The sequence below is a fragment of the Oncorhynchus kisutch genome, linkage group LG5 (assembly GCF_002021735.2).
Source record: "Oncorhynchus kisutch isolate 150728-3 linkage group LG5, Okis_V2, whole genome shotgun sequence".
Lineage (NCBI taxonomy): Eukaryota > Metazoa > Chordata > Actinopteri > Salmoniformes > Salmonidae > Oncorhynchus > Oncorhynchus kisutch.
This window is the reverse complement of record NC_034178.2, coordinates 67364942-67379784: the sequence shown is the minus strand read 5'-3', so window position 1 is coordinate 67379784 and position 14843 is coordinate 67364942. Positions and strand designations below refer to the sequence as shown.

Below are 14843 nucleotides of genomic sequence, written 5' to 3'. Positions count from 1 at the left end.
TGTACACTCTCTTTTTGTCAGCGTTACCGACCATCAATCCCAGTGTTATGGAATGTGATAGCCTTGTGATTGGAACCCCAGATGATATAGAATGTGATAGCCTTGTGATTGGAACCCCAGGTGATATAGAATGTGATAGCCTTGTGATTGGAACCCCAGTGGATATAGAATGTGATAGCCTTGTGATTGGAACCCCAGGTGATATAGAATGTGATAGCCTTGTGATTGGAACCCCAGGTGATATAGAATGTGATAGCCTTGTGATTGGAACCCCAGGGGGTATGGAATGTGATTGGAACCACAGGGGGTATTGAATGTGATAGCCTTGTGATTGGAACCCCAGGTGATATAGAATGTGATAGCCTTGTGATTGGAACCCCAGGGGGTATGGAATGTGATTGGAACCACAGGGGGTATTGAATGTGATAGCCTTGTGATTGGAACCCCAGGCGATATAGAATGTGATAGCCTTGTGATTGGAACCCCAGGTGATATAGAATGTGATAGCCTTGAGATTGGAACCACAGGGGGTATGGAATGTTCTAGCCTGGTGATTGGAACCACAGGGGGTATGGAATGGGATAGCCTGGTGATTGGAACCACAGGGGTATGGAATGGGATAGCCTGGTGATTGGAACCACAGGGGGTATGGAATGTGATAGCCAGGTGATTGGAACCACAGGGGTATGGAATGGGATAGCCTGGTGATTGGAACCACAGGGGGTATGGAATGTGATAGTCTGGTGATTGGAACACCAGGTGTCTGTAACCTGCCTGGCGGTCTTCAGCATAGGTTTTAAAAGTAGACTAACTGATTTGTCGCTAAGCCCGTCTCTCATTGTCTCATAACAAGTAGTTGTGAATCATGACCCCTTTGGTCAAATCCAGATTTGTATTGTGTTGTATTTAATTTCTTTAATCAGGAAGTTGCCCAACTGTGTACAATGATGTCATTATTGAATCTACCTTTTTTAAAGGGCCAATCGGCAATTGAAACAATAACAAAGTCCATCCCTTCCTCTGGTAAACAGCTTATATTTTGGGTTCTGATGACAGTGTATCTATGCTCATGAGGCATTAATTAATGTTATATTCTTCAAGAATCAATGGGTATATCATTAATTTAAGTCCAAACATTTATGTAGCAACTGCAGATTGTCCCTTTTAGACCCACCTCTGTAAAGCCTGTTGTCTGTGAAGTCGCCTATTGTCGGTCTAAATCCCAGTATATATTTAGGTTTGATAAAAAAAAATTAAAAAAAATAAAAAGATGGAGGCTCCAGCTTCTCTAACCTCTAACCCTTTTCCTTTTTGGGACCTTGTTCTCCCTCTACAGGTCCCTTCTCGGATGTGGTCAACACCACCCTAAAGCTCGCCAACCCTACAGACAGGAATGTGTGCTTCAAAGTCAAGACGACGGCCCCGCGCCGTTACTGCGTCCGGCCGAACAGCGGCGTCCTCGACGCCGGCACCTCAATCAACGTCTCAGGTAGGCCTAAGTATCATATTGTGTATCTCGTCGCAAAATTCCAGAAACTTTCCCAACGTTCCCAGGTTTTACAGAAATCCTTGTTGGAGGAATTGAGTGTGGATTGCAGTCTCTCCTTCTCTGTAGACTGTTTTCAATGTAAGGAAACAAATATGCACCTCATCATTCTTAAATGGAAGAAGTTTGGATCCACCAAGACTCTTCCTAAAGCCAATTGGGGAAGAAGGGCCTTGACCAAGAACCCGATGGTCACTCTGACAGCTCCAGCATTCCCTTCCAGGAGGACAACCACCTCTGCAGCACTCCATCAATCGGGCCTTAATGGTAGAGTGGCCAGACGGAAGCCACTGCTCAGTAAAACGCACATGACAGCCCGCTGCCGAAAGGCACCTAAAGGACTGACCATGAGAAACAAGATTATTTGGTCTGATGAAACCAAGATTGAACTCTTTGGCATGAATGCCAAGCGTCACATCTGTAAGAAACATGGCACCGGTCCCTACAGTGAAGCAGGGTGGTAGCAGCATCATGCTGTGGGAATGTTTTTCAGTGGCAGGGACTGGGAGACTAGTCAGGATCAAGGGAAAGATGAACGGAGCAAAGTACAGAGAGATCCTTGTTGAAAACCTGTTCCAGAGCCCTCAAGACATCAGACTGGGGTGAAGGTTCACCTTCCAACAGGACAACGACCCTAAGTACACAGTCAAGACAATTCAGGAGTGGCTTCGGGACAAGTCTCTGAATGTCCTTGAGTGGGCCAGCCAGAGCCCAGACTTGAACCCGATCAAACATCTCTGGAGAGACCTGAAAATAGCTATGCAGCAACGCTCCCCATCCAACCTGACCGAGCTTGAGAAGATCCCCAAATACAGGCATGCCAAGCTTGTAGCGTCATACCCAAGAAGACTTGAGGCTATATTCGCTGCTTCAACAAAGTACTGAGTAACATGCTGACCAGACCAGACACGTTGCAAAATAAATATAGAAATCCATGTAATTCAATTATTGCACCCACACTGCTCGCGCGCGCCAACGAGCGTCTGCGTTGCCAAGGGCTAAAATAGAACTCCTTTCTATTTCTGACGCAGATCGCGCTGCAAGTCCTGCTTCTCCCATCTCCTCATTGGTTTATAGAAGCAGGTACCCACGTGCCATCTCCTCATTGGTTATACCAATGTTGGTGACTGAAAGATGAAATGTTTTGCCGGTTGTCGTGGTAATACTATGAAAGTGTAGATGCCAATCACCATATAAGTTCATAGATGAAAAAGTCTGGAAGAGGAGAGATGACTTGAAACGATTCGGTTGGCCATTTTATGCATGGATTAATTGTCAGTGTAGAGGACCTTGTGCATTTCAGGTAAAATAACAACTCAATGTTTATATCCCAGGACAAATTAGCTAGCAACAGCAAGCTAGGCAAATAGTACAAATTAGCTAGAAAGTGAAAGCTAACTAGCTAAATTGCAATACATGTTTAATGCTTTTCGACCTGTCCCCAAATTAATGTCATTCGTTCAGAGTTTGTTTTGATATTTTAACCTGCGTGATCGCGTTTGGTGTAGACAAAATAAATGTATGCACGATGGCGCACGTGTGCAGCCGGTTTGGGTTCCGTGTAAAGGGTCTGAAGACTTATGTATATGTGATATTCCACTTTATTTCCTCTTTTTTTTGACAACATTTAAAAAAAATCTGTTTTTGCTTTGTCATTATGGGGTATTACGTGTAGATTGGTGAGGGGAAGAAAATATTTAGTCCATTTTAGAATAAGGCTGTAATGTAACAAAATGTGGAAAAAGTCCAAGGGTCTGAATACTTTCCGATTGAACTGTTCATACCGTTTTACACACTTCATATGTATATACTGTACAGTCATGGCCAAATGTTTTGAGAATGACACAAATATTTATTTTCAAAGTCTGCTCCCTCAGTTTGTATGATGGCAATTTGCATATACTCCAGAATGTTATGAAGAGTGATCAGATTAATTGCAATTCATTGCAAAATCCCTCTTTGCCATGCAAATGGCAAAATGAGTCCCCAAAAAACATTTCCATTGCATTTCAGCCCTGCCACAAAAGGACCAGCTGACATCATGTCAGTGATTCTCTCGTTAACACAGGTGTGAGTGTTGACGAGGACAAGGCTGGAGATCACTCTGTCATGCTGATTGAGTTGGAATAACAGACTGGAAGCTTCAAAAGCAGGATGGTGCTTGGAATCATTGTTCTTCCTCTGTCAATCATGGTTACCTGCAAGGATACTCGTGCCGTCATCATTGCTTTGCACAAAAAGGGCTTCACAAGCAAGGATATTGCTGCCAGTAAGATTGCACCTCAATCAACCATTCATCGGATTATCAAGAACTTCAAGGAGAGCGGTTCAATTGTTGTGAAGAAGGCTTCAGGGTGCCCAAGAAAGTCCAGCAAGCGCCAGGACCATCTCCTAAAGTTGATTCAGCTGCGGGATCGGGGCGCCACCAGTACAGAGCTTGCTCAGGAATGGCAGCAGGCAGGTGTGAGTCCATCTGCACGCACAGTGAGGCGAAGATTTTTGGAGGATGGCCTGGTGTCAAGAAGGGCAGCAAAGAAGCCGCTTCTCTCCAGGAAAAACATCAGGGACAGACTGATATTCTGCAAAAGGTACAGGAATTGGACTGCTGAGGACTGGGGTAAAGTCATTTTCTCTGATGAATTCCCTTTCTGATTGTTTGGGACATCCGGAAAAAAGCTTGTCCGGAGAAGACAAGGTGAGCGCTACCATCAGTCCTGTGTCATGCCAACAGTAAAGCATCCTAAGACCATTCATGTGTGGGGTTGCTTCTCAACCAAGGGAGTGTGCTCACTCACCTTTTCCAGCATGATGGAGCACCTTGCCATAAGATAAAAAAATGATAACTAAGTGGCTCGGGGAACAAAACATCAATATTTTGGGTCCATGGCCAGGAAACTCCCCAGACCTTAATCCCATTGAGAACTTGTGGTCAATCCTCAAGAGGCGGGTGGACAAACAAAAACCCACAAATTCTGACAAACTCCAAGCATTGATTATGCAAGAATGGGCTGCCATCAGTCAGGATGTGGCCCAGAAGTTAATTGACAGCATGCCAGGGTGGATTGCAGAGGCCTTGAAAAAGAAGGGTTAACACTGCAAATATTGACTCTTTGCATCAACTTCATGCAATTGTCAATAAAATCCCTTGACACTTATGAAATGCTTGTAATTGTACTTCAGTATTCCATAGTAACATCTGACAAAAGTATCTAAATACACTGAGGCAGCAGACTTTGTGAAAATTAATATTTGTGTCATTCTCAAAACCGTTGGCCATGACTGTATTCTAGTCCCGCATAATCCTATATAACTACTGCTGTACAAACCTTTTCTAGTCATATACTGTCTATACTCAGCATCATATACACAGAACAAAAATATAAACCCAACCTGTAAAGTGTTTGTCCCATTTTCATGAGCTGAAATAAATGATCCATCCATGTTCCATACAAACAAAAAGCCTATTTCTCTCAGATGTTGTGCACACATTTGATTACATCCTGGTTAGTGAGCAGTTCTCCTTTGCCAAGATAATCCATCCACCTGACAGGTGTGGCATATCAATAAGCTGATTAAACAGCATAATCATTACAGAGGTGCACCTTGTGCTGGGGACAATAAATGGCCACTAAAATATACGGTATTGTCACACAACACAATACCACAGATGTCTCAAGTTTTGAAGAAGTGTGCAATTGGCATACTGACTGCAATAATGTCCACCAGAGCTGTTGCCAGATAATTTAATATTAATTTCTCTACCAAAAGCCACCTCCGATGTCATTTTAGAGAATTTGGCAGTACGTCCAACCGGCCTCACAACCGCAGACCACATCTGGGCGAGCGGTTTGCTGATGTCAATGTTGTAAACATGGTGGGGTTATGGTATGTGCAGGCATAAGCTACAGATAACGAGCACAATTGCATTTTATTTATGGCAATTTGAATGCACAAAGATTCCTTGCTGAGATCCTGAGGCCCAATGTCGTTAGTCCATCCAACCGCTGTGGTTTCATTATATTTTATTATATATTTTTTTCATTATATTTTTGTTCAGTATGCAGTACATGTCAAAAGTTTGGAAACACCTACTCATTCAAGAGTTTATATTTATTGATACTATTTTCTACATTGTAGTCTAATAGTGAAGACATCAAAACTATGAAATAACACATATGGAATCATGTAGTAACCAAAAAAGTTTTAAACAAATCAAAATAGATTTTAGATTCTTCAAAGTAGCCACCCTTGCGCTGATGACATCTTTGAACACTCTTGGCATTCTCTCAACCAGCTTCACCTGGAAGGCTTTTCCAACAGTCTTGACAGAGTAATTCCCACATATGCTGAGCACTTGTTGGCTGCTTTTCCTTCACTCTGCGGTCCAACTCATCCCAAACCATCTCAATTGGGTTGAGGTCGGGTGATTGTGGAGGTCAGGTCATCTGATGTAGCACTTCTTCACTCTCCTTCTTGGTCAAATAGCCATTACACAGCCTGGAGATTGTTGTCTGGAGATTGTTGAAAAAGAAATTAAAGTCCCACTTAGCGCAAACCAGATGGGATGGCGTATTGCTGCAGAATGCTGTGGTAGCCATTCTGGTTATGTGTGCCTTGAATTCTAAATAAATCACAGACAGTTTCACTAGCAAGGCACCATCACACCTCCTCCATGCTTCACGGTGGGAACTACACATGCAGAGATCATCCGTTCACCTACTCTGCGTCTCACAAAGACACAGCGGTTGGAACCAAAAATCAAAAAATGTGGACTCATCAGACCAAAGGACAGATTTCCACCGGTCTAATGTACATTGCTTGGGCCAAGAAACACGAGCAATATCTTTTTTAAATTTTTATTTATTTCACTTTTATTTAACCAGGTAGGTCAGTTGAGAAGAAGTTCTCATTTACAACTGCACCTGGCCAAGATAAAGCAAAGCAGTGGGACACAAACAACACAGTTACACATGGGATAAACAAACGTACAGTCAATAACACAATAGCAAAATCTATATACAGTGTGTGCAAATGTACTAAGATCAGGGAGGTAAGGCAATAAATAGGCCATAGTGGCAAAATATTTACAGTTTAGCAATTAAACACTGGTCTGATAGATGTGCAGAAGATGAATGTGCAAGTAGAGATACTGGGGTGCAAAGGAGCAAAGAAATAAATAACAATATGGGGATGAGATAGTTGGGTGTGCTATTTACAGATGGGCTGTGTACAGGTGCAATGATTGGTAAGCTGCTCTGACAGCTGATTCTAACATTTAGTGAGGGCGATATAAGACTCCAGCTTTAGTGGTTTTTGCAATTTGTTCCAGTCATCGGCAGCAGAGAACTGGAAGGAAAGGCAGCCAAAGGAGGAGTTGGCTCTGTGGATGACCTGTGACATATACCTGCTGGAGCACGTGCTACGGGTGGGTGCTGCTATGGTGACCAGTGAGCTGAGATAAGGCGGAGCTTTACCTAGCAAAGATTTATAGATGACCTGGAGCCAGTGGGTTTGGCGACGAACATGAAGTGAGGGCCAGCCAACGAGAGCATACAGGTCGCAGTGGTGAGTAGGAAATGGGGCTTTGGTGACAAAACGGATGGCACTGGGATAGACTACATCCAATTTGCTGAGTAGAGTGTTGGAGGCTATTTTGTAAATGACATCGCCGAAGTCAAGGATCGGTAGGATAGTCAGTTTTACGGGGGTATGTTTGACAGCATGAGTGAATGATGCTTTGTTGCGAAATAGGAAGCCGAGAATTACACTTAGGTATCTGTAGTTGCCCACATATTCTAAGTAAGAACCGTCCAGAGTAGTGATGCCAGTCATTTGTGAGATACCAAGGCTGTTGAGTCTGCTGATAAGAATGCGGTGATTGACAGAGTCGAAAGCCTTGGCCAGGTTGATGAAGACGGCTGCAGAGTATTGTCTTTTTCGATGGTAGTTATGATATCGTTTAGGACCTTGAGCGTGGCTGAGCTCGGAAACCAGATTGCATAGCGGAGAAGGTACGGTGGGATTCAAAATGGTCAGGGATCTGTTTGTTAACTTGGCTTCCGAAGACAGGGTAGGATAGATATAGGTCTGTAACAGTTTGTGTCTGGAGTGTCTCCCCTATTGATGAGAGGGATGACCGCGGCAGCTTTCCAATCTTTAGGGATCTCAGACGATACGAAAGAGAGTTTGAACAGGCTAGTAATAGAGGTTGCAACAATTGTGGCGGATAATTTTAGAAAGAGAGGGTCCAGATTGTCTAGCCCAGCTGATTTGTAGGGGTCCAGATTTTGCAGCTCTTTCAGAACATCAGCTATCTGGATTTGGGTGAAGGAGAAATGGGGGAAGCTTGGGCAAGTTGCTGTGGGGGGTGCAGAGCTTTTGACCGGGTAGGGGTAGCCAGGTAGAGAGCATGGCCATCCATAGAAAAATGCTTATTAAAATTCTTGATTATCGTAGATGTATCAGTGGTGGCAGTGTTTCCTAGCCTCAGTGCTGGGAGGAGGTGCTCTTATTCTCCATGGACTTTAGTGTCCCAGAACTTTTTGGAGTTTGTGCTACAGGATGGTGTCCATTAGCAAGGGATTGGGAAAGGGGGATACTTAGTAGTGGTTTCTTTGTGGCAATTCGACCATGAAGGCCTGATTCACACAGTCTCCTGAACAGTTGATGTTGAGATGTGTCTGTTACTTGAACTCTTTGAACCATTTATTTGGTCTGCAATTTCTGATGCTGGTAACTCTAATGAACTAATCCTCTGCAGCAGAGGTAACTCTGGGTCTTCCTTTCCTGTGGCGGTCCTCATGAGAGCCACTTTATCATAGCGCTTGATGGTTTTTGTGGCTGCACTTGAAGAAACCTTCAAAGTTCTTGACAGTTTTCAGACTGACTGACCTTCATGTCTTAAAGTAATGAAGGACTGTCGTTTCTTTGCTTATTTGAGCTGTTCTTGCCATAATATGGACTTGGTCTTTTACCAAATAGGGCCATCTTCTGTATACCACCCCTACCTTGTCACAACACAACTGATTTGTCTCAAACGCATTAAGAAGGAAAGAAATTCCGCAAATTCACTTTTAACAAGGCACACATGTTAATTGAAATGCATACCAGGTGACTACCTCATGAGGCTGGTTGAGAATGCAAAGAGTGTGTAAAGCTGTCATCAAAGCAAATGGTGGCTACTTTGAAGAATCTCAAATATAAATATATTTTGATTTGTTTAACAATTTGTTTGGTTACTACATGATTCAATATGTGTTATTTCATCTATTTGATGTCTTCACTATTATTCTACAATGTAGAAAATAGTCAAAATACAGAAAAACCCTTGAATGAGTAGGTGTGTCCAAACTTTTCACTGGTACTGTGTAACTTTAACCCTTTTCAACAGAAGTCTGTCTAAGTAATGGAACTTCCTTACAGAATTGCATGCAAGTTATTTAAACAATTGGGTTTGAATGTTGTTATAAGGGTGCTGGCGCATTCAAACAATGTTAAAATGAAAGGTACTTGCCATTTTAACCATTGTCCATGTAACAGACCATTTACATTTTTGGGGCAAGTGACCACGACCTTTGGGAAAGTAAAACATTAACTGGACTTGTCCGATGGGCAAGAGCCTTTAAGAGCTTAATGGCAACCCCTGCGGTAATATACATTCTCTTCACCACATCAAGCCCACTAATAAACAGCTAGACAGTAGGAGAGCATAGAAAAACGACGGATAGAGAAATGCTTTTGGGCAGATTGTGACAGCGAGGCAATATAACCCATTTTCAGTGTGGTCCTCCGGACCACCTCGGTGAAGGCCAAAATTGTGACATCCCTGCACCTCTTAGAATCAAATCATTGGAGCAATAATGTGTACAGGAGGTATTTATGTAAAGTAGGATTTTGTCAAATCAGTTGAGAAGTCCAGGCAGTTCTGCAGATAGTATGAATTCTGTTGGCTTGAGATGGGGTTCTCTCTCTGCCCCCCTTGGACCAACAGCTGTGTTCTCACCCCGGGACTGCTCTTTGAGGGAGACAGGACCTGGCTAGAGTTTCCTGAGTCCACTAACATGGCTATTTGCTGCCACCAGCTCTATTTTCACTGGCTGGATTCAGTTTCAGGCCACACTTCGAGTCACCAAGGGAATCTGTAGTGGGCGACAAAGAACCCCGGGTTCAGACAGCCACAGCCCTTCTCCTCCAACAGAGGCTTTTCTCTCTAATTGTAAACAGATTAGCACAAAAGGCAATGTGGAAATTCACTTTGCCTAGACCGAAATGGAACACTTTGCCAAAGTATATCTAAAATCCCTAATGTGTCATTTGCAGGCTCAGTTGGAGACACACACTGTGCTTTTAAAGCTTAGGTTAACCCCCACAAAACGTTATATGTTAAACGCACACCACAGAGATGCTCAACTTGATTGGTATTGTGCTGCTGTTTTATGACAGAATATTAGTGATTGGGGGATCGATACAGTTACATATTGTAACATGGTTTCAACACTTTTTATTTCCAACTAATTTTCTGTTTTCTCATGTCTCTCTCTTGCCCCTCTGCAACAGACATATAGTGAGCAATATGTTTGTAACATCAAATCACAATACAATCGCAGTATCGAATCGCAATACACATAGAATCGTGAGAATTGCAATACATATCGTATCGGCACCTAAGTATCGTGCTAATATCGTATCGTGAGGTCCCTGGCAATTCCCAGCCCTAGAAACTATAGAGCTCTCGAAAGCACCGAGAGGGGCCTTGTGTCAACAAATTGAAGGAGTTTTAAAGCCCTCAAGACATTTCAACATTCTATAGAAAAAGCTTAGGCAATTCCTTTCCTTATGGCTGGCCAATGTTTTGCCAACTTTTTCCTCAGGACACATTATTGGTCCACATTATTGGTCCACATTATTGTTGTGAGAGATCCAATCTCCCAATCAAGATGTAGATCAGTATCTAGAGTGATGAAGTTGCTTAATGAATCATCTCACTCCATTTGGATGGGACATTACTTAAAGGAAGAAATATCCACAACTCTAATGCTCACCAGCGGTTCATTGAGATGGTGTGTCTCAAGAAACGGCTAAGGAACATTACAGAGTTTTGGATATTTCTTCTTGAACTGCATATGAATTATTGCTATACAGTACAAATGGAAATTCAATCAATTTCTTAACTCTTGAAACCACACAATCCTTAGCTAAGCTAACAATATAATTTCTGCACAATTTCTTCCACTTAGGGGACCCCTTTTTAGTTTAAGGGCACTTTCAGAGGCAAAAGTGCTATACAGTGGGGCAAAATGTGATTTTCTGGAATTTTTTTTCTCATTTTGTCTGTCATAGTTGAAGTGTACCTATGATGAAAATTTCAGGCCTCTCTCATCTTTTTAAGTGGGAGAACTTGCACAATTGGTGGCTGACTAAATACTTTTTTGCCCCACTGTATATACTAATCTCTGCTGGAATGCTGGAAGTAGCCTATAGGTCTAACCATACAATCCTATCACTATAGCTTTCAGAGTGCTTGGGGCCCTTTTTCTCTCAGTCTATCACTATAGCTTTCAGAGTGCTTGAGGCCCTTGTTCTCTCAGTTGTAGCTTGTGGTATTTAGCAGTAGTCATGGCCTCCCTCGGTCTTTCCTTTGTGAATGTATCCACTAGCAGACTTTGAGGTTGATATGGATAATAATTCCATAGTTTAGTCCCCAGGGACCCAATCATTTAAGCACTCCCAACTCTCCCTCTTCTAATATATCTATTTAATCAACAACCAGTAAGGAAAAACAAGCAAATAATTTTCTGTTTTACTACAATTAACTTCTCTGAATATTAGGAATGTTATCCCCCCATATGAAGTTGTCCATAATATATCACAGGATAAAAAGGAGCTGTCAGGACTGGTTTAGTTATGTCATTCAAAGCGTGTGAGTTTTGAAAAATATTTTTTGACAAATTTGGGACTTATTTTAGGTTATTTAATGACCCTCCAAGAACGTACAGGTTTTCCTTCCCTTTGGACCCAGGGTGGATGGCTGCGCAAATTGGGTCTGACTGCAACAGGATGTCAATCTGTTTCAGCCGTCTGTTTTTGGTTTGCAATATTGAACTTGCTTGATTGCCGTAATGGCATACAAGAACACTTGTGAAGTTTTTTGTACTCCGGAGAGAATTGGCATGTGCCATATACGAGAGCCGTCCTAGTTCGCCACATCTGAGAGCGCTAGCACTGGCTTTGAAATGAAGAGGTCATTTGTTTTGAATGAAAGTTAGCCATAGCTCCCCCGAAATCACTCCCACAGTCGGCATTGATGTTAAACGCGCAGCCCCTTTGAGTCCAAACGCGCTCCTCTTAAAACAGTAATGAATATGACTATGGAGATTACCCATCAATACCCATTTTATTCCCTGCCAGAGCAGTTGAGACGCCAACATATGAAAGTGATTACAATGATAATCATTTGAACAGCTTGAAAATACCTTTTGGTCATTGGAATGACATCAAATAACACTTGATTGGATGATGTGAAGAGACGATGGGTAAAATCATTTTTAGACACACCTGTTTTTTATTAGGGCAATTTGTAATGTTAAAGTGAAAAACATTGAAGCTGTTAGAAAAATTGCCATCAGTGAGGAGTTATGTAGATCCGTCAATGTTTTGCAGTCATGGTAACATGAATATATCACATCCCCAAATGGCAACCCATTCCCTTTATAGTGCACTACTTTTGACCAGAGCCTTTATGCCCTATAAAAGGAATAGGGTACCACATTGTTTATCGTTTGAATACTTGTGAATAAATCTCCTTCAAATCAGAGTACTTCAACTGAAACACAGAATTAGGAGAATGTGCTGACAAAAGCACGCATTTTATTGAAGTTGAAGGTAGTTTCACGAGTGATTGCTAACTAGCGTTAGCGCAATGAATGGGAGTTTGTGGAAGTCTGATCCCATGGACTACCAGTCATTACGCTAACGCAAGTTAGCAACTTCAATCAAACTGCACGCAGAGACATCCAATTGACAAAATCTCGCACTATCCCTATAACGCTCATTGACTTTGAACATGCACATTTTCAACAGTCATATTCTTTTCACCCACCAATGAAGTTGTATGACTGCCCTGATTCTTAATAGAATAATTGATTTATGAGTCAACAAAAAACTAGCTGTAATCTTAACTATAGGATAATGACAGCGAGAGAAGACCAAGTGACAGACAACTTTGCTATTGTCTGGTAAGGGATCATATATAAGCACCACTCCGCTATAGAGACGCTCTGCTGTCCCAAAGCTCATAGACCCAGGGCAAACAAGAGCAAAACATTTTGAAATGCAAAACGAAAATCAGGGTTTCTTAATGGACAGGTCCAAGCAGGCCCCTCCTTTTTCAGATTTCTTCAGTTTTGTGCCTAAGGAACATAATTCTGTATGTATATTTATGTTTCTTTCTACTGTGCCCTTCTCCCAGTGATGCTGCAGCCTTTCGACTACGACCCCAACGAGAAAAGCAAACACAAGTTCATGGTGCAGTCCATGCTGGCCCCACCCGAAATGACAGACATGGAGGGAGTGGTGAGTGTGTCCTGTCACCGTCCACTCACTCACTCACTCACTCACTCACTCACTCACATACGCATACTATAGAAGAAATTGCACCAATATGGAAATCTGGGCCGTTAATTATAGCATAGATATTTTTACCTGAACACATCTGCTGATATGACTAGTATATTGTACATACCGGACAATTATCTGCCAATACCAAGATGACAAATATATTGTGCTTACCTGACAATTATCTGACAATACCAATATGACTGATATCCCAACGTCTCAAGTTGACCACCATCATTCCTGTTTCCAAGAACTCTTAAGGCTTTCATGCCTAAATGACTACCACCCTGCAGCACTCACATCTGTAATCATGAAGTGCTTTGAAAGGCCGGTCATGGCACACATCAACTACATTATCCCAGACACGCTAGACCCACTCCAATTTGCATACTGCCCCAACAGAACCATAGACAAGGCAATCTGAATTGCTCTCCACACTGCCCTCTCCCACCTGGACAAGAGGAATACCTGTGGGAATGCTGTTCCTCGACTACAGCTCAGCGTTCAGCACCATAGTGCCCTCTAATCTTGTCACCAAGCTCAGGACCCTGGGACTGAATACGTCCCTCTGCAACTGTATCCTGGACTTCCTGACGGGCCGGTAGGCAACAACACATCCGTCACGCTGACCCTCAACACGGGGGCCCTCCAGGGGTGGGTGCTTAGCCCCCTCCTGTATTTCCTGTTTACCCACGACTGCGTGGCTAAGCACGACTCCAACACCATCATCAAGTTTGCTGACGACACGATGGTGGTGGGATCACCAACAGCGATGAGACAGCCTACAGGGAGGAGGTCAGAGAACTGGCAGCATGGTGCCAGGACAACAACCTCTCACTCAACGTCAGCAAGACAAAGGCACAGACGTCAATTCAACGTCTATTCCACGTTGGTTCAACATATTTTAATTGAAATGACGTGGGAAAAAAACATTGATTCAACCAGTGTGTGCCCAGTGGGGAGCTGATCGTGAACATCAGGAAATAGGGGTGGGTGCACACCCCCATCCACATCAACTGGGCTGCAGTGAAGAGGGTCAAGAGCTTCAAATTCCTCTGTGTCCACATCACTGAGGACTTATCATGGTTCTCTCACACCGGTACAGTCGTAAAGAAGGCACGTCAACCCCCTTTTCTCCCTCAGGAGGCTGAAATGATTTGGCACGGACCCTCAGATCCTGATGCGCCATCGAGAGCTGGTTGTATCACTGTCTGGTATGGCAACTGCACCGCCCTCGACCAGAGGGCCCTATAGAGGGTGGTAGGACGGCCCAGCGCATCACTGGGGGTGAGCCGCCAGCCATCCAGGACATACACGCCAGGCGGTATCTGAGAAAGGCACGAGAAATTGCCAAAGTCTCCAGCCCCCCGACATGGACTGTTCTCCATGCTCCCGTCCGGCAGGCGCAACCAGTGCATCAAGGCTCAGACAAATAGACACCAAAATGGACTCCTAAACAGCTTCAATCCCCCGACCATAAGAGTGTTAAATGGCTAACAACTACTGCCACAGACTCTCCACACGGACTCTGTGCCCATCTACCCACTCATACACAACCTACACTGCTGCTAAAATGATTATTGATTAGATGTATTGCTCCATTACGCTGCTGTCCATTGATTGCCATTACCAATTCCATTACCGATAGTATTGATCTATTTATTCTGCTACTGGTCACTAGTAC

General features: G+C 43.2%; 1 protein-coding gene across 1 annotated transcript in view; it reads left to right on the top strand.

Moving 5' to 3' along the window:
• The window catches only part of LOC109891657 (vesicle-associated membrane protein-associated protein B), a 36467-nt gene that overhangs the window by 11530 nt on the left and 10094 nt on the right, over positions 1–14843 (top strand). The window contains exons 2-3 of the mRNA XM_031825700.1: positions 1337–1489; positions 13014–13117. Coding sequence (XP_031681560.1) covers positions 1337–1489; positions 13014–13117 — 257 coding nt within the window. The remainder of the gene's footprint in view (positions 1–1336; positions 1490–13013; positions 13118–14843) is intronic.